The 27,088-nt window shown below is 43.3% G+C and overlaps 1 protein-coding gene across 2 annotated transcripts in view; it reads right to left on the bottom strand.

Annotated features, from left to right (window-relative positions):
- The window catches only part of si:ch211-130m23.3 (uncharacterized protein LOC558547 homolog), a 96,873-nt gene extending 72,024 nt beyond the window's left edge, over positions 1-24,849 (bottom strand). The window contains exon 1 of one of the 2 annotated variants that reach the window (XM_036526248.1): positions 24,746-24,849. In XM_036526248.1, coding sequence (XP_036382141.1) covers positions 24,746-24,801 — 56 coding nt within the window. In that variant the 5' untranslated portion in view covers positions 24,802-24,849. The remainder of the gene's footprint in view (positions 1-24,745) is intronic. The other variant, XM_036526249.1, reaches the window with a different exon arrangement.
- Positions 24,850-27,088: the final 2,239 nt, after the last annotated feature.

The following is a 27,088-nucleotide window of genomic DNA, read 5'->3' on the forward strand; positions in this document are numbered from 1 at the left end:
ATGCTGCCAGTGTATTCCGGTACAAGCGCTCCTCCTCCTTGGCATTAAAACAATGCCCGTCACTAATTACAAAGGTTTCCCTTCCTCAAGTAATACAAACAAAAATTTTACTCCACACATTACTCCGCGCTCCGCCCCCTTCGTGCATAATTCACCACCTTAAAGCGTAGCTAATAACGAGCTAACATTCTTCTCTCTATACAGACCCCAGACAAAGTGGCGTGGTGCTATGGCCAGCATTTCACTGGCACTCGACCAAGTTCATACCTGAACTGTGACGCCCTTGAATGTCACTGTTTCCCACACCTTTTCCCAAAATTCTGATGACACTGAATACATACAAAAAAATTACCTTTTTTGCGATAATCGACCAAAAGTAAGTCATTTTATGTTTATGTTTGTATCAACTAAAAGCTACTGTAGGAGACCGGGGCTATGACAGTCACCATCATCACCGCCATCATCACCATCATCATCATCATTGTCATCACCATCACTATCATCTTTATCATTACTACCATCATGTTCATCACTATCATCATGATCAACAGGAAAAGACCACTCCATCGGGGGATTATGAGCAACGGGGTTCCAGTGGGTCCTCGACAGAGCACAGAGCACAGTGCACAGAGTGCATGAAAAATGCTCCCTTCACAACAGCATGCAGGACACGCACCGCTCAAGGTGCCCTGCCAGGGACTCGCACTCAGCCAAGGACAAAAACACACACTCTATAGAGCATCTGAGAGGTGGCACAACAGTACGGTGCACCGGAAAGGCTGTGACTAGTAACCAGGGATGCTGACAGAACATGCCTCACTTTCAGTGAATTTCAAATATTGCTACATTCACAACGGATCAGCACTCAGAGTTCTCTAATGCACAGAAGATGCAAACACTCTGGGGGTATTTTGTTCATCATTGAAATGGTGCTATTGATGATCCGCTAGATGAAGGCCACACTCAGAAACATGTGAATCTTTGCTCTCATCGTTACTACAAAATATTGAGCGTGGATGTTTGAGAACTACAGCTACTGAGGTTCTTTAGATCTACTGTACATACCTTGGTTATTAAACTTAAAGGCGAAAAATAAACGCGATCCAATTTTATTAATAATGGATTTAGAATTTACTCATGGGTAGAGTGGTGCTGTTGCGTCAGTAGTGTAAAAAACATGCACTTATACACATGAGAGAGTGCTGTTACATCAAACACAGAGCCAACTAAAAACTTGCTTTTTTGACACACTTGGTGACTAAACACTATAATTAAAATGCACTGATGTTCAGCCTTGACTGTCTGTTAGACTAAAATCTATGCTGTTCATAACATAACATTTTTTTGGAAAATATATATCATATTTGGTAGTTACAATGGCAAGACATATTATGAGCACACTTCAGTGTTGGTTTATATTGTGAAAGCGGTCACATTTCAGAGGAAAACATCTCATTAACAGTGTTATGAGGAATATTATAAAAAACATTAGAAGTTTTTGTAGCTTGTTTCAGGCCTAACTCTTTCACACAGAGAAATCCACTGCATGCATACAGAAGACAACTATCATTATGGGTTATTGATTAATTTGTCATCGACATCAGGCAGTGTTTTCTATATCATGGAATAGCGCCTCCTTCCACAACAGGCTAAAAGCAAAGTGACAGACACAAATGAGTTGTTATCTCCGGGTGCCGTGCTGTCAGAGAAACAATTCCCCTGTGACTCCCCGCTCATCATTTCCAGAGATCTGGGACCCGCAGTTGACACGCCTGGCCCATTGCGAGGATGGACAAAGCACTTCAAAATGCATGCTCTGGTAAAGCTCTTTTAACTCGTCATTGAGGCCGACAAGCGGGTGCCCTTGAAGAGGGGTTTTCATTAAAAAATACCACAAAGACAAAAACAAAAACCTTAATGCAGTTTTACTTGGGGCTCCCGCTAGCTTTGTGCCAGGGCTTTCTGGATTAGGCAGAGTCTAGCTTTTGGAATTTGGAGCCCAAATGGAACACTAGGTTCTGTATCACTATTTCCTTGTCTCCTAATTCAGCCTCTTGTATGCAACAAAAAAATGAGGAGTTCAGATTGCACATCATACTGGTTTATGTCAGTGAGGTTGAAACGTTACGCTCGGACTGGACAGCTCTTCAAGGCAGGGCCAAGGGCAGCCCATGGTGTGTACTGTCAGCAGGCTTTCCCTTTGTTAAGCTGATCTAATAATGAAGAATACAGAGAAAGGGCAACTCTGTGACCTGAAGTGCATTGACCAAGACATGCAGAAATTCTTCCTGTAGAAGTCTCACTGACCTGCTTTACGACTTACTCTTCTTACTGAGCTAGACAGACAAGAAAGACACTCAAACACAGTAAACACAGGCCCGTACACCTATGAATATATAATGGGTGCAATCATAAAATAAGATTCGGGCTGGTTCTCATATACAATCACTTGAGAAAGAAAAGGAAGTGGGACAAGAAGACTGCAAGAAACCCCTCAACAAGACGCTGCTTTCATGTGATTAGCACGTTCGTCTTCTCAGCAGAGAGCAGACACATCTTAATAAGGCGCTCACAGGGTATGCCGCGGTCAGGTAAACAGCAAACAAACAAACACCCGATGCCTGGCTAACTAGCTCTACCCCGTCCAACTTCACCCCGTTAGCGAGAATTACCTCTGAAACTGTCTTCATATAGATCTACCTTGTTATCTTAGAGACCAGACATAAAACAACAGAGTGAGCGAGAGAGAGAGAGAGAGAGAGAGAGCGAGCGAGAGAGAGAGCGAGAAAGTGTGACGGGGAGGGGGGTTGGTAAGAGAGAAAAAGAGTGAGAAAGATGAAGGAACATAAATGATTGATAAAAGAAGGGCTGCCGATGCGGACGAGCGAGATTAGGGTGAAGGATGAAAGGAATCGTTAGGTAGCTGGTGTGCAGAGGGACTTGGGAAAAGAAGAAAAAAAAAACGATGGCCTTTTGAGAGAGCGCTCTAAACCGCACCCCTACTCCGACAGATCTTCCTGATGTGCGTCAGCTGGCTGCGCCAAAGGCCCTCTACATCTCAGTCACCCACCCACGTACTGGGGCAGGCGGGTCAAATGCACTCAAACGCACCCTGGCTGCTTGACATCCCGCCACCAGGTAAGTATGCATGTGCAGACTTAACCTGGAGCCAGGAAGTCCGCAGTTATACCTTCTGAAACATCCATTAGGTCTTTGTAATGTTTAATGTTGTATTCTTCTATATTTCTGAGGATTAGCTTTGTCTTATTTCAAAAGACCTTATGCCAGCAGTCCCGCTCTGTCCCCTGGGGCTATGTTCTGCTCCGGGAGGCCACCCCCATGGGCATGGCTCGGAGGAAAACACAGGGGTCCTTTCAAAGCAAACCAAAAAAAACCCTAACAACCCTGAACTTGTGAGTCTACAGACAGTACATCACAGAGAAAAATCACCTTCATAACATGCATGGAGCAGCACATGATCACCAACACCACAGTCTGCTCCATTGAGACGCTAGGCTCACTGGTGTCTGATCTATCCTCCCCAGGTAATCAGGAAAATGTGTGTGTGTGTGGGGGTGTGTGTGTGTGTGTCGGGGAGGGTTTTGTGCAGACTTGTGCAGATCGGGACAAGCTCCGCTTAGCTCCCATTGTTTTAATCAGCAGCCTGCTGGAGAGATTCGGCTGTGCCAGTCAGCAGAGGCAGAGGATGGGGGAGGGGGCACATTATGTTGAGGGTTGGGGGGTGGTGAAGCCTCCATGCCCCACGGGCGCACAGCGCAGGGGAGAGCGGCTGAGGACGATGCCAGCTCAGCACTCCAAAAAAGAGAGAGAGCAGCAAAAAGGAAGGAAAGAAATACAGCTATGCTCCGAGTGACCCCAAGCATTTCTTAAATAAATAAACAAAAAAAAACAATAGCTGAAGAAAACTGCCCTACAACAGTCAAAGGATGCTGCGGGAGTCTTCATGTCAACCAGATGAAGACGAGGGTAATAGACTGACTCTAATATCCCTATTCCTCCACAAGACAGGAGCCAGGCTGGCTCATTATAGCCGTTTTCCACTGTAATGCAGGAACCATGCTGGCTCATTATAGCCCTTTTCCACTGCAACACAGGAGCCAGGCTGGCTCATTATACTCATTTTACACTACAGAGCTGGAGCAAGGCAAAGTCATTATATTCCTTTTCCACTGTGGAGCTGGGGCCAGACTGGCCCACTTAAGGTTCAGGTTCTATGTGGTTTTTCATGATCCATGATCCAAAAACACCCACAGCTGAAAGTGAGGCATCTCGTTACACCGAATGCTCCTGCTACAGAACACAACCATAGGTTGACAGAATTCATACAAAGTCTAGTTTTTATTGCTTTCTTCTTTTTCACAGGTTTTCAGTTGTCCCAGACTTGTCAAATATCAGCAGTCATTGTGACATCATGTTCTATAGCTCTGGCTGTTGGTGATGCAAGGGCAGCGCAATCCTATTGCACCTGGCCAGCCAGCACTGGCACCACCTCATGCTAGCCTGGATTCAGCACTGCACTTGAGAAGTGGGACACAAGTGTGTCCTGTTTCAAGCTCGGTGAGATAAACGCACATATGCAAGAGGGCACAGAGCAGGACCAAGAGCAGATGACCTCAGAGTTGATGCAACAGTGCTCCACACCGCCACCCTCCGGAACGAAGAGAAGAACCTGAAGGCTCTCTTCTTCCAGGGCGCTATGTCTTTAGCTTGGCAATCTAAGCCTTATAGGGCCACAGGGTAGATCCAAGATAGGACTATATCAGTTGAACAGACTGCTGAGCACGGCGTGTTAATGGCAGAGGACTGAAGCGGTCAGCCACGGTGTTCCGCTTGGATGAAGACCACAGCAGAGACAGCGCACTCAGTGTGGACCAAGCACACCACCACATTAAGCTGTTCACCTTGGACCATGATGGCTCCATTAGAAATAATGAGCACAACCACAAAGAAGAGTAACACCCAGGGACAGAAAATGTTGTAGGAGGAATGGGATGAGATATGAACATGAGATATTTTTCGCTTGTTTTCCTTCTGTCCTCTGGCTAGGAGGTTCCAGCTAGTAACAGGAAGATCTAGTGCTGCCATCATTGTAAATTTGGTTGTTTTAGACCAAGCCCCATGAAAAAAGTTCATAAATGTTCATAATCACCCAAGCTCAAAACATTTGCAGCTTCAACAATGGCAGAGACAGAATTTTCAATGAGACACACACCAAACTTACTGTCTCGTCCATATATTAATAGTCTGTGGTTCTGTTATTGTAATGGTCAAACATTAATTTGTTTTACTCAGATTCAGCCATCTCCCTAACACCACCTTCATCTTGCTGGGTTTCACACAGGGGGCAAAGAAACACAATGCCAGCAGAGCACTCTGGGTAATACTTTGCTGGTAACCTGCAGCTTTCAAATAAACATGTGTAAATCATTCCCATGAGCCAGTGCTGCTTTCAGGAGCAGAGTTTTAACAGATGCAAAGGCAGGCCATAAATATCCAGCATAGGCAAGAGAAGAAAGTAAAAAAAATTAGAAATGGAAAATCTATCCTTATCCCGCTACATAAAAACCACAAACTACCCCGCCGCTTGGGAACTTCCGCCAGTCTTCCCCCGCTCTCGGTACGTGTCTAATGTCAGAATTGGCCGCAGCCTCATCTCTTGATGCGTTTTTGATTGGGCCGTTTTCCGCAAGTCACGTGCCCATGTGCTTTTATTTATTTTTCATTACCCACCTGTATCCCTGTGCATTTTTTTCTGAGAGGTTCAGCTGGAGGTGAACCTCTGAGGCAAACATGCAAACAAAAATACGTAAAGATATAAATCTGCTACCTGTGAATACCATGGCCTTTTTTTCACCGCCAGAGAGTACTCTCTCCGCAAGCAGAGGAACCTGCCAACGGAGCTCCGCTGGGGATTTGTGACTGCTGTTGTGGGTCAAGGTTTTCATATAATGTGAGCCCTGGTTTTAAGGGAACTGCTTTAGAGACCTTTTACTCTTCCATACTTTTTATACATTGTTACAGTTTTACATTTCAGTTCAGCCTTGGGCTTTAAAATGTAAGAATAAAAGCAAAGGGAAGTACAACGTAAAAATTATGAACGCATAATTCACATGGCAATATTTTAGTAATAAAACTGTGCTCAAGGACAGGGAAATGTGGTAAAATTAATAGTGATTCGTAAGCAGTGTTCCTCCCTGTGTCACTTGTTTCTGCATCTTTTTGTGTTCTCCTCTGTAAATGTTTGCATTACGGTTCATCACTAATGCTCTCCGTAAACATGTTTAAACCTCGAGCAGCTATCTGGCACTGGCACTGCCGTCTGGTGTCCTACCCCACTGGTATAGAACAGGGTGTACACTTGTCTGTGCGGGGTAGTCCAATTTTCTGATTGGCAGGATCATTAATAACAAACCACCAAAAACATAACCCTGTTCAACTGCTTCAAGGCCACTCTAGTTAAAGTTAAGTATTTCCTAATGAAAAAAAGTCTGCGAGAAATGTTAAGCACTGCGAGGTAAGGACAGGGATAAAGTTCATATCCTGCTCCCAGGAGCAAGGGCAGTATTCTTTGGCGTACCTCTGAGGACCTAATGTTTGCCTTTAATTAATTCTAATTCCCTGATCGTGGGCCTGGGGTGAGTCCAACTCTGGCCAAAGTTCATGCACAGTTGCCATTCAGAGAGACCTGCTATAGGATCTCCTCAGGGGAGGACAATATATAAGAAAAATCAAAATGCAGATTAAATTTTCTACACATATTCTTGTTTTTGACTTAACTGTTTCATGAATTTTCTGATTTTCCACTCTCCTTCCTCCTCTTTGGCAATCAATATGTTATTCACTATTTGTCAATTTTACATATAACATGCATACAGGATAATATAATAACAATATTCAAGTTCCCTTCATGTCTCACCCCTTCCACTTGCCTTTTGATGGCTTTGTGCTTTGGATTACTGAAAGATCTGTCTCAGCCAGGCCTCTTTCAGACAACAGGTGCTGGTATGCTTCTTGTGATAAGTATAACCTTTCTTATATCAAACTATGTCAAAAGCAACTGTGCAGCCTTGTACTGGGTAAATTCATCACTCCAAACACAATTTGCTTAAAAGTTCATTCAGATAATTGGGTCTCTGTGAATATGCAGACAATTTACGTTATCAGAAGTGTGGCAATGAAAACATCGTAGAGTTGCAGGGTCCTTAGAAGAATGGAAATGAGGGAATGAACAGAAAAACAGGGTTTATTGCTTGAAAATGATTTTATTTTCCTCTGGAGGCCCCTGTTTACACAAACTGTGCAATGACTAAACCAAAAATAATAAAAGAAAAGCCAGATTAACCTTACTTTCTCTATTCATGTCTAGTCTCTACCTCAGTTTTCCTCCTGACGGTCTGTCCAGTGTATGCTTCCTGTACAAGTAACATTGCTCTTGACCCAGTGAAATGGGTCCCCTAAATAACCACCGGCATCATCAATCAGATTTGTAGTGGTAAGGAGCAGGGCTCATGACCCTGGGGTTGCTGGTTCAATCTCCCTACTGGAACACTGATGTTGTAACCTTAGGCAATGTACTTAACCAAGAATTGCCTCAGTAAAAATCCAGCTCTATAAATGGACAAGTAAAATGATGATGATGATGATACTTTATTGTCAGACAAGTTTGAAATTTTTCTTGCATCACTGCAAAACCTGTAACCTACGTAAGTTGCTCTGTTTCACAGCATCTGCTATGCAACTTAATGTAACATAACTAAAGAATTTGACATGGGTCCATGATTCACCACAGTTCTGAGCTTAGAACTCTTCTAGTACTACTACTACTAATACTAATTAGCAGTAACTGTAATCTCTTGGTGTTTGGATTCTGGTTACAGCATATGAAAACCTATTGCCTCACTCCCCCCTCCAGACCAAACAGAAAACACAGACCCTTCATAGGGAAGCATGTTATGTTACCAGTGTGATGGATATCTCAGACTAACATATATTTTGACATACAGTAACAGTCAAAAGTTTGGACACACCTGATTAAGATCCTGGGAAACATGTATTCAAATACATTTTGATCTAAAGACTTATGCTTAAATGTTCAAAATTTGTTTCTTAATATAAATAATATAAATATATAAATTGCAAAGTTGATGCCAAAAAAACTCTTTTAAAACATATTTTAAAAATCTAAAATATAAAACAGTTTTGATTTGTTTAAGACTTTTTTGGTCACTGCATAATTCCATTTGCGTCATTTCATAGTTTTGATGTCTTTACTATTATTCTAAAATGTGGAAAATAGTAAAAAATGGCATGTAACAGTAAAAAAAAAACAACGCTTCTAGTAGTAGGTTTGTCCAAACTTTTGACTGGTACTGTATAACCTGTGATATTTCTTGATCATTTAAATGTTACTTGTAAGACAGCCAATGATTCTTAACTGAACACCCACATAACCATTAACATCCATACTTAACGGGCACCTCATATAACCAGGCCAAAAAAGACAAAACCAGAGGAGGAGCTTGGTTGGCATGGGTATGGAGCTACTCTTGTGAAACCGTCAAGGGTTCATTAACCACAACAGGCATTTGCCCTGTACCCTTGAGCATGGGACTTAACCAGAACTGAATTTGCAAGTGGCCAGCTGTAGGGATTACATGTGAAATTGTGAGACTACATGTGAAGTCAACCCACATAAAGGCATCTGCTGGTGAGATTTAAATAAATAACAACATGTAGACTATCATGCACTCGTACATCAGCCTTATCAGATCCACTGATTGGTGTGTTCATGATACATCCCACAAAACATTTCCTTAGGGTGACCTTTGACTTTTTTTAGTTATTCCAGAGATCTTAAATGTAATCTCAAATTCCAAATAAGCTATCTGTAACAAAATGTTGTGGAAAGGAAAACCACTGAAGATCTTTCAGAGAACTGTGTTACCTGTTCATCAAAACAGTACATTTGTCTCAGTCTTTTTCTTTTTGTAAAAGTTCCCAAAGCACACGTTCTCTCCAATGTTGCACATGTGCCATCTGTTTACGATTCGTTCAGGACCCATTTTAGAGCCAATCGGGAGTCGGCACCTTTTAAATGGGACCAATCAACAAGGACGATCAATCAAGCACTGACACACTGCAACTTGTTGGGCAGGTGTTGTTATATGAGCCTGATCAAAAGGAGAGCGCTCTCAGTTTTAGCGTCGGACCATGAGACTGTCCTCCATAAAGGGAATTAAAATAAATCCCCCCAAAGCTGTGATTAAAAAACAGCAGCACCCCTCATGAACCAGACATGACCGCGGCACACAAATGAACAGCGATGAGAAGTTCCAAATCCGGCGTTCGGAGCAGCCCGGCGAAACAAGCGGGGACAGCAGCGCTCTTCGCTGGGATAACAGGAAATGCCACCAGCTTATCAAACAGCGAGAGGAGGAGCCGAATCTCCGATGAAAAACTAAAGGGGGAATTACCGCAAGCTGGGCCCACTGGCTCTGTGACAAGAGGAAAAGCGTTTCTTGGCTATATGCCGCAGCAGCGGCACTTCAAGATGAAACTAGCAAACAAACAAAGCAACAAACGACAAACAGACAAGCAAACACAGGACAACACGTCCAAATGACGGTCTGTCTGACTCCGGCTTCGATGCTTTGCTTAGACTGTCAAGATGATCTTTTTCTAGGGAGTTCATTTTACCATTAACAGTCCAAAGAACATAATCCTTTTCATCATCTGTTTGTTTGCGGGTTTGTTAGTTTATTTGAGTCTGTTGTGATTATTACAGTTAATCATATGCAGAAAAGCAAACAGCTGGAATTACGCAGTGTTTTGTTCATGGGACTGCATTCATAACCAGAGGGTTTCAGGTTCAAATCTTGGGTAGGGATTTGTAGCTGTACCCTGGAGCAAATGGCTTTAACCTGAATCGCTTCCTGATCCAGGCATATAAATGGGTATCGATGTCCAAGTTAAGTCAGACTGGGAAAGAGTGTCTGCTAAGAAAATAAATGATTATCCTATGCCTCTCACTTGTCTGTAGAATAGCTGCCTCCCAAACCTGTAGAGATTTGGACAGATGTCTGCCTCTGGCAAATCCATGCATCAAGAGTGGCACAACATGTCAACTACAAACCATATCTTCAATTTACCAAGCTACACCATCTTCAAGCAAACACCACTGGACACTTTTTATAGTTTAAGACAGTTTACAACATTGAGATTTACACCTGACATGCTATAAATTCTTGATGACATTGAAATTGATAAGAAACACACACACACAAGCAAGCAAACTCACAAACACTGTTTATGACTAGCTATGACTCCTCAAATATAGAAATAAATGTAATAAAATCATACTGAAAAGTGATAATGTCTTAACACTCAAATCTGGTGACACTCTAATCAAGAAAAGCTACAGCACTTACTCTCCAGAATGAATGCCACCATTAATTTCTGCTCCTTCTCCACTGTCTGCTGACAGCTTTACGGGGTCTGCTGGGAGACTACAAGAGAAGTCTCAGTTTGGACTGAGGAAGGATTCAAAGAGTTGCTCTTTAATTTGCTGTTAGGACATGTGTGGTCATGGGATAACACATGACATGTAATGAGCAAAAAAAGAATAAACTCAACACCTGATAATTGCATGTGCTGGCAGCTGCTGTGACATGCAGTTAACCAGAGTATGCATATAACAGCAACATGCATCAGGGCCTGAAATTCATTTTTCAAAATAGGGGGGATACAACTTGTGAGCTTAACTACAGGTTTTACGCTGTCCTATTCTTACCTCAGATTGCATTTCATCGCTCTCCTCCAACTTAAGGGATTCTCTGAGCTATATACATTGCTGTAATAACAATTTTGTTTTAATCTTGTTGTCTTGATGTACCTTACATATGTAATGAGTCACATCCTGTTACTTATGTCTGTGGACTACTTATGTCTATTTATGTCTGTGTATTAAGGAAAACACAGGACTTTTTAGCACAGCCTTGTCAACATCCTCCACAAGTGTACTTGCAATAGCTTGGTGCATTTCTGACAGACCTTTCTCATTAAGGTAGCTTCCTTAACTTGATGGGTCTGTGTTCAGCTGTTTGAAAGAAGGACACTCCATCTCTTTCATGAATTTAACCAGATGACCAAATTTTGAATTAGCCAAATAGTTTTCTGCTATGAAGTAGGCAGTTTTGAGAAGCCCCTTCGTTTCCTCCTCACACTGCAACTGTGCAACTTCAACAGCATTAACCATCACACTCTTTGCTGAATCGGCCTCACACTTTCTTTTCAAGGCTGCTGTATGAGAAACGTACATGTGCTAGATTTGTGGGAATCAATGAAATTATGCGCAATACCCGCAATCTCGCACTGAAATTCAAGCCCTGAAAGTAAATGTGGTTAAAATAGGACCAGCTGCATACTATGAAGTAAATAAGAGCATACAGTCAACCAATATACAATTATAGGCGCTGGACTATATACATTTGATAATCGAAGTTTAGTGCAGGGTGTCCAAATGGTTAGATTGAATCCACCCTTAAATCTGTATACAGACCTGCTATCTCCTCTCTGCCTCTCATCTTTGTGTTACAAGCCCAAAGTCCTGGATATTTATGGACATCTTTGGTCTGACCTCGACCGGGGCCTTTGTGTCTCTGAAGTTAGAACCAGGAGTTTGGCTGGCGGGTAACTCTGAAAACCAAACCATTGCCACAACACTCCCTGCACAGAGTTTCTACAATGCAACGTTTCTCCCAAGGTCACCAGAGAAGCGGTGCAAATCAAAGCCTCACCCTTGAGGTTATTGTAATCTCTTACCCTGAACGAGAAGGATGCACTGCGGTGTCTGGGGAATTTACAGAGAAAGAATGAGTCACTCTGAATATGATTAGGCCACGTTTTATAAACTGCTGTGAGATATATGCATATGAGACATTATCATCATTATGATCCCTTGCGTGTGCAAACGACTCCGTCTGTGACCCAGTGAACTTGACCCCAGAAATCAGGGTCAAAGTCAGTTAGGTTCCATGAATACTCTTCAAACAGGTGTGATTCAAGCCTCTGTCAGGTACAACATCAATGCGGCTTCCCCCTCCCAATTAGGCTTTCAATCTGCAGGAGCAGATGCATGGTGCAGGAGTCATTAACGAACCAGAGCTACAACCACAATGTTATAGGCTCAAATCCCCAAAGAGCACCCTCTTGAAGAAAGGACTTATCCTAAGCTACCTCTGTAAATTTCAACATAATGGGTAATGGTTAAAACGTAATACAGTCCCCCTGGATACAGGCGTCTAGTAGGTGGGCGAGTTATTAATATTTTTGGCAGGATGTGTATGGGAAATCATGATATATGATAAACCTTCCCTGAGGCAGAAAATGAGACCTATAAGAATTTTCGATTTCATCAAAAGCTACGAGCTCGGAGAGTTTTGCGAGTCCTTCAGTATAATCAATATTCATGACGGGGAAAATGCACATATAACGTCATGCTGTCTGCGTGCGTGTGTGAGGAAGAGAGCGTGTGTATGTGTGTTTCTTTGCGATCCATATTTATGCCTACATAAGAAACAAAAGGCTATGAGTAGCATACTTCACACACTTCCCTAAAATGCAGACAAGAGTGACAGCCAGCCTGTTTAGGAGCCGAGTTCAGGACAATGGCCTTTGATGGCCTATTCTAACCACCAGTTAACCACCAGTGGATAGCACTGCATCAAGAAGGCCCTGATGCCATCCCTGTCCTATTAAAAAAAAATAACATTAAGTGGACCTGAAATACCCAGTGAGTGTTATATGCCACAAAGCACAAAGACTGAAAAACAGCCAGTGCCTATGAGTCTGTGGTATAGAGAGAAGGAGGGGGGGGGGGGGGCTGTCAGAGTTATTTATGTGGATCAGATATATCCTTTGTTCCAATGTCCAACGGTGGCAGAGTGCTAGGGGTAAAGTTTATGCCAATTAAAACAGAGACCTCAGTGACACGCCTGATATCAGGGACCGGGAGGGACAGAGCGGTTTTCTCCAGCAGTGTCTGAGCTTCCCCGTCATGCTTGCTTAACCTTGCACTGCCGCCTGGACCGTGCCACTTGCATATCAATGCAGCAAAATATGAAGACAGACCAGCCCCCCCCCCCCCCCCCCCCAAGCCGCTGCAGGGGTGAGCAGAGAGTAGAGCTCCAGCACAGGGATACACACACACAAACACACACATACAGAGACAAAGACAGAAACAGACATTTCCACAAATTCATACATATATCCAAGCACACACACACATAAACTACACATTAAGACCATTTTAATTTTTTAACATAATTTAGTAATAGATGTTTTCAAAGAATACTATAAACAACTGTAGCAGACCCACATGATAATGTAATTTAATGTATTAATATGCTGAGAAATATGTTGTTCTGCCCAAGAATATATCGTAAACACATTTACAACATATTAATACAACAAAGAAAAATATTGCAATATACCAATTTACATGCTTTCAATATATTGAGTGAGCTAAAAATATATTGTAAACTATATACACATGTATATGCACATACACACATACTGTACATATGTGTATGTGTGTGTGTGTGTGTGTGTGTGTGTGTGTGTTGAAAAAGCAGGTGTTGTATGCATTTTGTTCACTCTTGGAACAGCTTTTAAAATGTGACGTATAATGAACAGACCGATGAATAACTACTTCTGCAAAAAGCTGTCATTTCCTCAGGGGTTCCCTACACCGGCCCACTGTTTGGTGTACATTTTCACCAAAGTGTTCATATTTAGTCCACACTTCAGTTACAGGAAACATCCCTGCCGGAGTGCTACGTGCTCGGCTCCTCTCTGGGTGTCGGGTGTCACTGTGGGCAAGGCCACACTTCCTGCCACAACCAGGACAGCCAGTGCCTGCTGCCAGCGCTCAGGACACGACGAATGGAAACACCTCAGTTTTAATGACTGTTACATGGTTTCTAAGGGACATTTGTCTGAGGCCATGTTTAAGGCTGGACATTTACCTGTTCCATGTTCCTATATCTGGCAACATGCACTTGAACATTGTAAAGCTCCTGTTGATGTTTGCTTACTTGAAAGGGGGGGGGGGGTGTTTGACATGTTCTGAATATGTCCAACGCCTTTGGAATAGCACTACGCTCGAGGTGAAGACACTGGTGCACACAGTCTTGACCTGAGCTTGGCCTGACGTTGGGCAGAACAGTCCGTGAATATTTTGCAATCCGCGAATGTGAATCAGACGCAGCTCTGCTGCAAACATCTGCTGGGAAGTCAGATGTGCAGGCATGATAAGAGGCACATGCTTCCACAGAGCCTCAGACCCTTCTGCATCTTTGAGGGGACTGGAGATGAAGTGCAATCTGTAGGAGTGCTGCATGACAGAAGCAACTTAAATCACATTAGGACTGATTCACAACCCAATCGGCCATGAACTCTGTGTCCACATATTCTACTAATTCTAGTATGGCTAAGAACAAAATCCACAATCCACACCCACCTGAGTCAGGCCAAACACTACAATTTCTAAAAAGCACGGCCCATTTTTTGCCTTTTCTAACAAGCTAATGTCCATCAATGAGTACCATTCCATGACCTATGCCTTGTGTCACAGTTTGACTTTATACTATAACCCACAAAAGCATTTACTGCTGATCACAATGATTTGCAGAGATCCTGGACCTATAACCCGACCACTGAAAGACATGCAACAGTGGATTCAATCAGCATCAGATGTATATGGATGAAAAGCAACCAGGTAACAAGGTAAGGAGATATTAACCCCATACGGCATTCTGCCTCATGTTGGCAATGACAGTTTACCCTTAAGAACAATACTTCTGAATCCAAATTTATCCCAAAACATTACACACTGTTCAAAAATGTTTTGTTGGTTCATGGGTGTAGGGATGTGTGCAGGGTGGACAGCTGGAGGCTGTGAGTGTGACTGGAAGCTGTAGACGGATGCTGAGATGGAGGGACCGCGAACCAGGCAGAGGTGAAAGTCGGGCTTTTAGAAGTCAGCACGGCAGAGGAGTGGAGAGGCATGGATTCTGGATGACTGAGGTAGTGGTTCTGAGGGAGCCAGGAACAGAGAAGGCAGAACCATCCCTGACTGAAGGGAGCGGAGGGCTCCGCGCCCTCTTGGCAGTCTCTCAGCCTCTACACTCCTGTCTTACTCCTGTCTCATCTGCTCCTGCTCCTTTTCTTCCCCCTCCATTCATGTTATCTGATACTGCAGGGGTGCTTTTGTCATGTTCCGGGCTCCCGCAAGACAGCCTGACCTGAGGCCTTCTGTGAAAATCCACAGTGCTCAGCTCTTCTCTCTATCACACAGGTCCAGATCCTCCTTAAGAATTTAACACTGCGCTGCCTCAGTGGTACATCCTCTCGGCAACAAAGAGGTGACAAATTAATTCCTTAGATGTACGCTGACTTTTGAGCGACCACTCTGGTGCCATACAATCGTCCTCTCTTTTTCTAAGCTGTCATGTTGTCAGCACAAGAGTGCTGCGATTTTACACAATGTTACATGCTGAAATTTTGTAAATTTCTTCTTTTACGTGCAGGAATTAAAAAGGAGGTAATCCAAGATTAGTGCTAATCGGGGTTTGAGAAATGCCTGGATTGAGTCTAGACTAGAGAAATGCTCAACAGACTGTGCTTTTATCCCTGTTTAAGTGGTGACAGCAAAGGTCAAAGTGCCTCTTCTTTACTACTCTTACATGTAAGTGTTATATCACTTATATAAACCACCACTTATGTAAGATAATCGCACTGTGATTGTCAATTCAGTCTGACTCGTGTGAACAATGAATGAACTGATACTCTACACTCTCCGTAGAAGTTTTATGTAAATATTGAAACACTGGTTGCAACACATTCTTGTGAGTATGGATTGTTATCCTGAAACTGCCTCTCCAATTTTCCAGCCAATACCTGCAGCCATCAGTGACTGTCTGTGCTCTGTGGACATACAGTAATAATTTTTTCAAGAGCTATATTAATAAACTTTACATCAGACTTCATAATGGGCAGCAGTGTAGCATAGTGGTTAAGGAGCAGGACTCGTAACCGAAAGGTTGCCGGTTCGATCCCCGCTGGTACACTGCTGCTGTACCCTTGGGCAAGGTACTTAACCCACAAATGCCTCAGTAAATATCCAGCTGTATAAATGGATAACATTGTAAAGAACTGTAATCTATGTACGTCGCTTTGGATAAAAGCGTCTGCTAAATGAATAAATGTAATGTAAATGTAAATAATGAGCCTCTTAACATGACAGAATGTTCAGAAGCACTCCTGATTTTTTGATCAAAGGTCTTAATTCACTGTTAGCAACAGAGTACTAGCCCAGCCCCGACTGACAGGGTACATATAACATGAAGCCTGAAATGTCTCCTGAACATTGTGTGAACATGTGTGTGTGTGTGTGCGTGCCTGTGCATGCCTGTGAATGTGTGTGTGTGTGAATGCATAAGGGCTTGTGGGTCCCCTTCTACACTCAGAAGAACACCACATGCAAATCTGATACAAGTGTACCGTCTGGTTTCCAGAACAAACAAAGCCCAACTTAGCGGGTCCCGAACAAGCAGGGCAGACTGCCAAACAGCTGCCAAGCCTTCAGTGGGTCCTAACTGGCCCGGCTTTGGCCGACCAGATCCCTGCTCCTGACTCAACTCCGGCCATGTAAGGCAGCCCCTTGGTCCCTAATTAGCAACACACAGATGGAGGCTGAGCGCACGCTCATTGATGAGGGGTTTGCAGGTGCAAAATCACTGCCCAGATCACAGGGCAGGCGAGGCACACAGAGCTGAGCTGCTACAGGACAGCAGAGGACCAGGCGAAACAGGGCAGAGACCAGGAGTCACTTACAGCTCTGTGAGAGTATGAATCCTACAGCAATGTCTGTGCCTAAAGCCAACAGGAAAACCAATTCATCGGCCTTGTGCTCCCTTTCTGAGTCGCCGCGTCTTCGTCTGGCGCTCAGTCAAATGGACACGGATTGGAGGAGCAGCCCTGTGTTGGTCTGACCCGTACATCAGGGTCCTTCACACCACAATGCCTGGAATAAGTTACACTGAGACTATGAGCTGGACACGGTTTACCGAGGATTCGCAGGGGTCAGTTCTTCATATCCAGGCTTTGCTTTGAGGTTGTGAGGGGGAAACGCTCCTTAAGGTGAGACTGAGGGGAATGTGCAGGAATCTCTTCACTGCTGTTAATGGCATGACAGGAACAGGTTCACTGCAGAGACTTGGACGTGTACAGACGTGTCTGAAAAGAGGAACAATCACCTAAATAAAACGGTAGCCGCAACTCCAGTTCACCTCACGGTGCTTGTTTGCCATCTTGCTCCTGAGACGCCCTCCTTGCAGCATCTGTGTGTTTACCCAAATCTCCTTCCCACCGCGAGCGTGACTGTGTACCGCAGAAGGGAACATACTGCGGCCCGATCGGCGCCCAGCGGGAGTTCCGCCACTCGCGCTGGAATCACAGATTTTCCGGACTCTTTCGAGCTGCTGAGTGTCTCTTCGTCGTAATTGAGCTGCGTGCAGCAATCTGTCCAGGAGAGCTGCCGCCATCCGTTTGTGTCACGAAACGGGGGGCAGATTGGGAACATGGCAACCACAGCGAACATGAGAGTGGCGCAGCTAGGTCTTGTAGAGAGGATGGAGGAAGCCCTGGTAGAGTTGGCTGCAGGAGGAATAACCTGCCCACGATGCACTGCAAGTGGGCTGCATTATACAGAGGACTAACTCTAGATGCCCCACACACCACCACCTTCAATGCATCTGAATGTAAGACTGTCATTTAAACACACATCCCTGCACCCATGAACCAACAACATTTTTGAACAGTGTATAATATTTCTGGGTGAATATGAATTCAGAAGTATTGTTCTAGCAGCAGTGCTCCATTTCACTGAAACTATCCCCCTCATCTGGGTCCCAAACCTTACTCTGAACCAATCATGGCCTAATGGTATTTCGCTTTTTCTCTCTGGCTTTTGCTTCCAATAACCCCTGTCGCCTTGGAACACGGGTCAAATTCCAAACCACTCCTTCTGTCCCAGCTTGCTTACTCCGGCACCCATATGCTCTGAGTGACAGGCGAAGAGCAGCCCTGCCACGCCCCAGACTGGGATTGGAGCTGCTGAGAGGGGGAGGCAATGTGGGGCCAGTTCGGAATGCAACAGAGGAGGGGAGCCACATCGGTGTTCCCATCATTCTCAGAAATGCAGTGCCCAGCCTCTGAGAACACTAAGAACACCTGAACCTCTCTCTTTTTCTCGCGTGGAATGAATAGCGTGCAAACAGTCCATCCACCAGGTGGACCTGCCAATTGTGCTCTGCGCTGGTTAATGGTCACACTGCGTCTGCGTCCAGCGCTCCGCTCAGCTCGGCCGGCAGGGGCAGTCCATGGGAAAGAAACAGGCAAGGTCGCGAACTTTAAACTGATAACTGTCCTCAACCTGTCTGGGCATCTTCTTCATGATTAATGAGCTTGTCAGTTTCAGGAAGGACCACCCATCAGCCCATCCCTTTACAGGCAAATGTCTCAAAATTTGCAGCACTTGCCTTTGTGCATTTCATATGTAGTTACAATTACAACAAAGGAACTGTGTTACATTAATTCTTTGACTGTCAGAGATTGGCTATCAGGTTTAACTCATAACCAACCACTTTTTTGTTTCTTTTAACCTAAATGTTTTCCTGTGGTGTGCGGTGAAGAGGGAAGGAAGAGGGCTCGTAACTTTAAGGTCTCTGGTTTGATTCCTAGATAGGCCATTGCAGTGGTACCCTAAGGTAAGGGGCTTAACCCAAATTGCCTTAGTGAATATCCAGCTCTATAAATGGATAATGTGTAAAAATTGTAAGCTATGGGAGTCACAATGGATAAGGGCGTCTTCTGAGCAAATGTAATGTAATGGTAATGTTATCTCATTAAGATTCAATCGAGTGAAAAGGAATCAATTGAACGCTAATGGATGACCCTTATTTACATTGGCATGCTAGTTAATCACGCAAAACGACCACAAACAGGTTGAGAATTGCTGTCAAACAGAGTTCTCTGCAGCCCATCCTGAAGCTCACACATAGAGAATTCATTCTTTCTGGTTCAAGTTCAAGAATTCATTCAAGTCATCCAGTCTCCCAGAACTGTGCGCTTTGTGTATTTTGATGCAAAAAGAATAAGGAGGCAGCATTAAACGAGAACAATCTTCTATACAACAGCACATAAGACGTACAAGTAATAAAGAGTTAAAAAAAGACACAGAAACAATGACAACTGATCTAAATGTGAGACTTGAAAGAACATGTTCAGTTAACACCTGCTTGTTTGACGTGAGTTAAAGACCAATACAGACAGCGGTCTTTGGCTTCGGTAAAATCAAAGAGCACCAGGCCATGGGCCCACGCTCGAGAATAAACACTTGTTGTGTGCGTGTTTCATCTCTGAGCTTCAAACGAGGGCTTCCTCTGGCTCCGTGCTGTGTGGGAGGCCATGCGCAGGCAAACATCACAATAGACTTCTGCACAGGCACAGTGTCAGAACACAAGCCTCAGTGGGGCGACCGCCTGGAGGTCAAAACCATGAACACTGCAAATTAACGAGTCTGCGACTTTTTTCTCCCTCTACCATGAGGGGCCCCGTTGTGAATCAGAAAAAAAAACAACAAATGAAACGACAAAAAACTGGTATAACTAATATAGATCTTGGAAATGCGCATCAGGATGTCCAAGATAAGATGGACACCAACACCGTGCCCTGATACTCTCATTTGTAGTTCTCACAGTCAAAACTTTTCTTTCGTTCCTTTCAAATGCATCATGTTTAGTGTCTCTTTAAAACTGGAAAAGATTAAAAACCGGAATGTTTAATATAAGAAGCAAAAAAGGACTGGAACACTTTCTCCCCATTTGAACTATGCAGTCAACTCCAGATCAGGTAATGCAAGTTACTCAGTTTTATTAGTCTGTTGAGTAGCAACTGCAATGCACACACCTTTTTCCTATTTAACCACTGCACATATGGATCTTATGTTTTCTTTATAAAAATGCACATCTATTACCGATGACAGCATTACTACCCACAACTTGGGCATTTTATCAGCAATTCTATGTCCATGTCTTCCTTACTTTGTAAACTATTTACACAGTAGTCATAAGGTGTTTTGCAGAACAGAGCAACAACTTCATTTCTCCACAGCACTTCAGGCCGTGGTACTAGTGACAGTAAGGCTTAACAACCCCAAAATGGGTGGAGTTGTCATGTTTAACAGTGACTGATATGTTATTGTACTGTTTTGCTATGGACAGCAAAGTCTTTAATTGGTTCATATGAATAAGAAGTCGACAGCATATGGAAACTCCATACATTATCAGTGCAAGTCATGGGATCTCACCCTCCCACTGCACAATATGCAGTCATAATGGGTACCAAGGGCTGCTCCTTCCAAAAATTATCAGTAAATTCCTTTACATATCGGCTTGAAATTATTTCTATTTATTAGTTAGATTTCTACCTAACTGGCATTTACATCCAAACACCTCCCCTGGATTTGATTCTTACTACTCCCTGACATTTTTAACCCACAATTCAACCAAAACTGCAGAAATCTTTTATGACATCACCAAGAGGATTAGTGGCATGTGAGAATACTCTGCATCTCTCAGTGAGTGAAGGAGCACTGTGGAGTGCTTGGTATCCTTTTGATAACCATCATATTATTATTTTTTCAAATATCCCTATTCAAATGTTTTCCCTGGGGGACACTCTGTTCACACTGATTAAAAAAACAGCATGGGGAATATTTCTGTGAAAATAAAACGTCTTTTCTCCCATTCATTTAATGGTATTGTCTGTCTTCTCCACCCCATCGTTGCATCATCAGCGCACCTTTTAATTCAATGTTGTTGTTTTGGTGGAGCAGAGGAGACGCCAAAGTGACCAGAGTCAGGCGTTTTCCTCTAATCTCTTTGCCTCCCTCGTCGTGTCCGCTTAGTGAAGGCCTGGCAGAGATGAAACCATGACGACCGGGACGGAAAGGGGCTCACGGCCTGTTAATCTTCACGCTGGCAGCATTACAAGCGCTGCACTTTTTGTCACAGGGTCCCATGACGGGACAACCTGTCCAGGTAATGCATAGATGTCTTCCTGACCAGGGTATCCTCAAACCCGGTGGCATTTAACACCTTGTGAACAAGGATCTAAATTCAAAGCTAAACAACTATAAAGTGCTTCTTTTTCCTATAGGGCTGGAAGTGAACCTGCGGGTTGTATACCTGATGATAAAGAAATAGCATGACTGTCAAGCGCATGTTCCACCCTCTCCATAGCGCAAGTTTGACAATAGGTCTCCTGTTCAGTGTTAATTCCAGGTGAATCTAGGGGATTTCGAATGATATTTCAGCCTAATTCCTTCTGGTTTAAAGCTTACACATGTCATTAGAAAAATGCTCATGATAGGAGACAGTTCAGCAAACAATTTCAAAGCTACATTATCCACATTTTGTTCCTAAGAGGCGCCATCCCATACTCAGTTGTGACCATAAAGAGGAGCAGAATAATGGTTTTTACCCCATCTAAAACCAGTGAAATCTAGTTAAACACCTGCAAGCTGCTGTCTGTGGCTGATCCCCTTTGTCTATGCAATATTCTGAGGATTGCAGTAGAATGGATATGACAACAAAACAAAGTTCTATGTCTGTGTATCAACAGTGACACGGCCTACACAGGAAGAGTTGTACATCCCCACGCAATGCCTCAGTAAAGCTTTTTTTAAAGTTAAACTTTGAGGTGCTTGTAACGTTATACACAGACTTGCTTAACTGTTACTTTCTAGGTATTTTGATAGCTCTACATTGAGACTCAGACAATTTGGATGCTACAAAGACAGCTAGCTAGCTATTTGCTTGCTACCCCTCACCTCTTATAGTGCTTGGTGGTATGGACATTAATGTCTGGAATCCAGTTCAAGCTTCTGTTCATTACACTAAATGAAAACGTTGAGCTTACAACATGACACAACTAAAAACACCGTCTCTATTTGGCAATGAATACAGCATGCTAACTCTACCAATAGATTTTCAAAAATCATTTAAAAAATAATTTGCAGACATTGCATCAAGCAAAAAAAAAAAAAAAACTTAAGAAAAACTATAGTTTAATAAAAAAAAAAAAAAAAAACTGCTTCTTGTTCATACAACAGCGTGCCTGTCAAACATGTCACATTTGCATGTGTTTGTTTCCGTTCGCATGGAGTCCTTTCTAAGCAACAAGCCGTTCATCCTTTACACCAATAACTAGCGCAACTTTGTTTAGCGCAATCATTTAATTGAGAACATTGTGATAGTCTGTTGCTCTTCTCAGTAGCTGAGTACCTGTTTGCCTTTCCCCAATTTCTCAACAAAGAGCAATGACATTTCATGTCGTTGGTCGAAAACATTCTGTGAACTTGTACAGATTGAGCCACAAGGCTTGGGCTAGATTCCTATCCGTGGCACATTATGGGTTCTGTCGATTTTAGATCAGTCAGAGCCTCAAACAGGATAGGTGCGTGCCAGTTACGCACACCTAGTGCACCCTGCGCACCTGTTTGAACATAAACAGCACTGCAGAAAGTAGTCGAGTTCAGCGATTAAACTTTTTACTCTGCGCACAACAGTATAGTGATAAAGTGATATTACTGTTTACATTAACTACAACTGCCACGTGGACATCGACATTTTCACACATACCACATATTTCACATATACCTACACAAACTATTAAGGCTATGTTATGGAATATATTTTTATTATTTGTTCAACACTGCCAAATTCTGGATTTGATTCAGATAACTACAACGCATATTCCTTACGCTGTTATTCGCGCTAAATGTCCTTTTTTATTAGTTGCATTCAACTTACTTAAATCCTCCATACACTTTGAATACATTAAACAAAAACATTATTATATTTAGCTCAAAATATCTGCATGTGTAGCACATCTGTATACGAATGTCAGTCCATGTGTACTGCCTTCAGACTAGCCGTAACTCCACAGACGTCATTATGCAAAACTAGTGTCTGAGAGAGCTGCAGCCTGGAATCGATCTCGATTAAAATGCGGGTCGCTGTGTGGACTGGACAAAAAATCCACACAGATGTTCACGATCAGCGGTTTCTGGCGTTTCCACCCCCCCTTTCATCAGAATGTTTTTTGGCCATGCAGTCTTAAACCCACAGTAGTCTGCTAGCACATGTGTCAAGGTACAGTACAGAGGAGCAATGATCAGGAACAGACGTTCAGGATAAGTAGACGGATAGTTCTGACACACTTTCAGAGCCACCACAGATTTTCCAAACAAGACGTATTTCTCAAGACATTTCTGAACCGTGACAACAGACAATATACTGATCTAAACCGCGACGGCATTTTTTTTTTTTTTTACATCTTTCACACATGCCGCAGGGCTATAGTGTTTGATGCGCCGTGAGTGAAGGTGCCTCGGTGTATGTACGCTTGTCTGACCCGTGTAGACCCGTGTCTTAAAATACACCAGTGCAAACAAGAGTTTTGTTAATACTATAAATCAGAACTGTGCCTTTTATATCACTGAAAAAATCGCATGGTTAACGCAGAGTGAACTTTCTCCTTGCATGTCCACGGTCGTAAGTGTAAACGGTGAGCCACTACATACCTGGTAATAGCCTACACAGTCAAATAAAAACAAGAATGCATCTCGCTATGAGTCAACCAATTTCCATGACAGGGCAATTTAAAGCTACATGTCTGAGACGCTGAAAACCTTGCAATACAAAGCAAACCAGCCAGCTAACCCTAAACACCCACCTTTAGTTTACTGACTTCAAACAATACATCGTTAACTCCCTTACACCGTTTGTACATTATAATCGGAATCTTAACATTCAAAATGCACAACACCCAACTTCAGCCTCACCGAAACGACTCGTGCATGGTCGCATCTCTGAATTCAGTAAAATAAGAATGGCATACGCTTTCAAACCATACCTCTGCCGTCCACCCTGCATGTGTACAGCTCCTTAACGAACTACCTCGCCGACAGCTAACATAAACGTAGCTTTCAGAGATATCTAGCCAGCGAAAACCCTATGTAGCGAGATATTTTAACCAGTTTGCCAGATCACAACAACATAAAGTATGCAAACGAAAAAGGCTTGCAAGGCAAAGTTCGTGCTCTCAGCGAATCGCGCCTCCAAGACAGCAGCAACATCAACTACCTATAAAAATTACAATCACGGAGTATTATCCATTAAATACATGCAACTTGTACATAACTACCAAGAAAAACCCCTTAATGTGTTGTTTTGGACCAGACAGCTGAGGTATAGCTAACTATCAAACAAGCGAATACGTCCGTAAGTATTGCTGCTAAAATGCCGATTACCAGTGAAATTTTAATATACAGCTCGCAAGCTACAACACTGACTAGCTGTCTCTTCTCCCTCGGCTCTCCGGCACAATATATCTCATAAAGTTCATATCGAGCGTGTTAAGTTTCTCTTTTGCCCTGTGCTGGCAACTGACAATAACAACTTTTCAAAGGCAGTCCAGTCCCTCCGCTGCTGCTGCTGTAACAGCACCTCGCCTTCCCGCTGCAGCTACGCGTCTGGCCGCCCCGCAGTTGGTGCACTCTCTTCATTATAGCGATTTCCCCCCCATAAATAAAACTTACTTTTCCCTGGCTTGGCTGTCGGACGGTACGTTGTTACTCTTGCCTTTGGCGTACATGCTTGCAGAGAGCTCCGATTGTCACGCACCTGTCAACCCATCACAGCCTCCCCGGGCACAACCCCGTCACCATAGCGACACAAGGAGCGTCACTTTCCATTGGGTGTCCCGCTGACAGAGAACGCCCATTCGCCGTGGTAACCGCCATGATCGACAGCCGGTTCGCTCCGCCCTTCCTAACAACCCCCCTACTGCAACACACCCCCCACTGCCCCCCTCTCCCGTCTTCGCTCTGTCTTTCATGCCGCCCGCCTTGGTTAGGCTTGTTGGGAACGCGCGCCGCCTGCGAGCTCTCTTTTCCCGAGCACAGATACACATACACAAGTCTCTCTCTCTCCTTCTCTTTCTCTCTCTCTCACACACCCTCCCTCCCTGCTCTCGCTCGCCTCTCCTCCCCCAGCGCAAGGGGGAATTTGAAACCGCCCGAGAAGGATTTTCAACAACTGGCTGTTCCTTTTATAGACAGTCACACCCTCTACCGACACACGGACAACGCAGTGTGCTGCAGCCGGCGAGTAATACGTGCTGTGCACTGCTGTGTAAACGGTGTTGAACTTGAAAATCCTTGGAGACATATGCTTTAAGTCCTGTATACATATTCACGTTAACGTCAGAATTATTGCTCACTCTCTGTGTGGCTTTAAATGGTGACCACATATTCAAGAGCAGGCTGAAATATCGTGAAAATTGTGTAAGGGAAGAAACTGAACTGTGTAGGGATGCAAGTATGAAAAAATGAGCAGCTTTCACACAACCAACTAGATAATCACTTTCAGGTTCATTCCCACTGCTCCTGCAAGTGGCAAGTGTAATGTGCTACCCAAACAAGGAGGCAAACTTGAATCCCTTGAATTGAATTTTAGCAGAAAATTATGTAAAAGAGACCTCAACAAACCAATGTAGGCTGGCCGACTGTAAAGAAAGATCAACTCTTGTATGGAGCCAGACATTGCAATTCAAACTGAATCTGTGGTGTCATCTTTGCTCCCATACAGACTATCCGAGAGATCTTCCATGCTTGTCGAGCAGAAGTCTTACTTGTCTACTGCTAATAATGACCTTATTTGCATGGTTCATGATAGAAGGGCATTGCTGCTCGCTAGTGTATTAACAGAGTTTATGCTGCTTTATTGAAGGGTTCTGCAGAAATGAAGTCTAAAAGAGTGAATATTCCTTCTAAAATGAATTGACCTTCCATTAACCATAGTTACATGGGTTTAAAGCCTACTAAGAACCAAAGCCAGCTTGACCTACCATTGATTGTAATGGTTGCTAATTGTGCTTTTGTTGTGGTACACAGTTATGTTGGATAGTGTCGATTCCACTAAAGCTGTAACAGTCAAGGAATGTGTAAGGAAAAGTAATTCTTTATGTGTCTCTCTGCAAGAATCTGTAAACAGTTTAACAATATATGACTTGTGTTTTGTCTGTAAAATGCCTGTGTCACTACATCAAATCTATCAAACTAGACAGCCTTCCTGTTCTGTAAATGTGGGGTTGGTGGGGGTGGGGTGGTGGGTTGTTAGAAATGTATTAGTCACAGGATACAAAGTTAGATGTGGGAGGGGCTGGGGAGGTGGTGGTTATGGATGTGGTTCACCATGCTATTCAAATTGACTTGACATCTAACCTTATCGTTCTTCACTTGAAGCAGCATTTTGAGTGTCTGATCTGTTTGATAGCCAAAAGACAAATATGATATCAGTTGAGTTATCTTATGTTTTCTTAATGTATTATAGTCACATAGTAACTGGCTGGCACCTTTCTTCGCCATCACTGTTGTAACTCCCGTTTACAATCTTTATCATGTAATTAAAAATGAAGTAGGATAAATGTGTGTGAATATATATTCACAAAGGAGTTGCATTTTGTAGTACACAGATATCAAATGGAAATGAATGTCCAAACAGCAGCAGAGGCTGCTCTCCACAGATGTTCCCTGGTGTGTTAGCAGGGTACTCTGTGACACAGTAATGATATTGCTTACCTGACGCTCCCACTGGGCTATTATGGGAGCACTGTTCTCTCAGTGAACAGCTGTCTGTAGATTTAAAAGGGAGGTTGGTTCTGACAGAACATCAAACCCAGGGAAAAATACAGTTGGACAAGTCAAGCTTTTTTGAATCAGCCTGGGAAGAGCAATTAACCAATATTCAGTCATAGCCACATTACAGCTTTGTCCTTAACTTAAAGAAAGTGTTCCTTCTTGATCATGTCATACCTAGTATTATGAGTTTGTCATTTACTGAAATGATCAGAAAATGCTGTGAGACAACAAACAAATAAA

This window comes from Megalops cyprinoides, chromosome 4 (genome assembly GCF_013368585.1).
Source record: "Megalops cyprinoides isolate fMegCyp1 chromosome 4, fMegCyp1.pri, whole genome shotgun sequence".
Lineage (NCBI taxonomy): Eukaryota > Metazoa > Chordata > Actinopteri > Elopiformes > Megalopidae > Megalops > Megalops cyprinoides.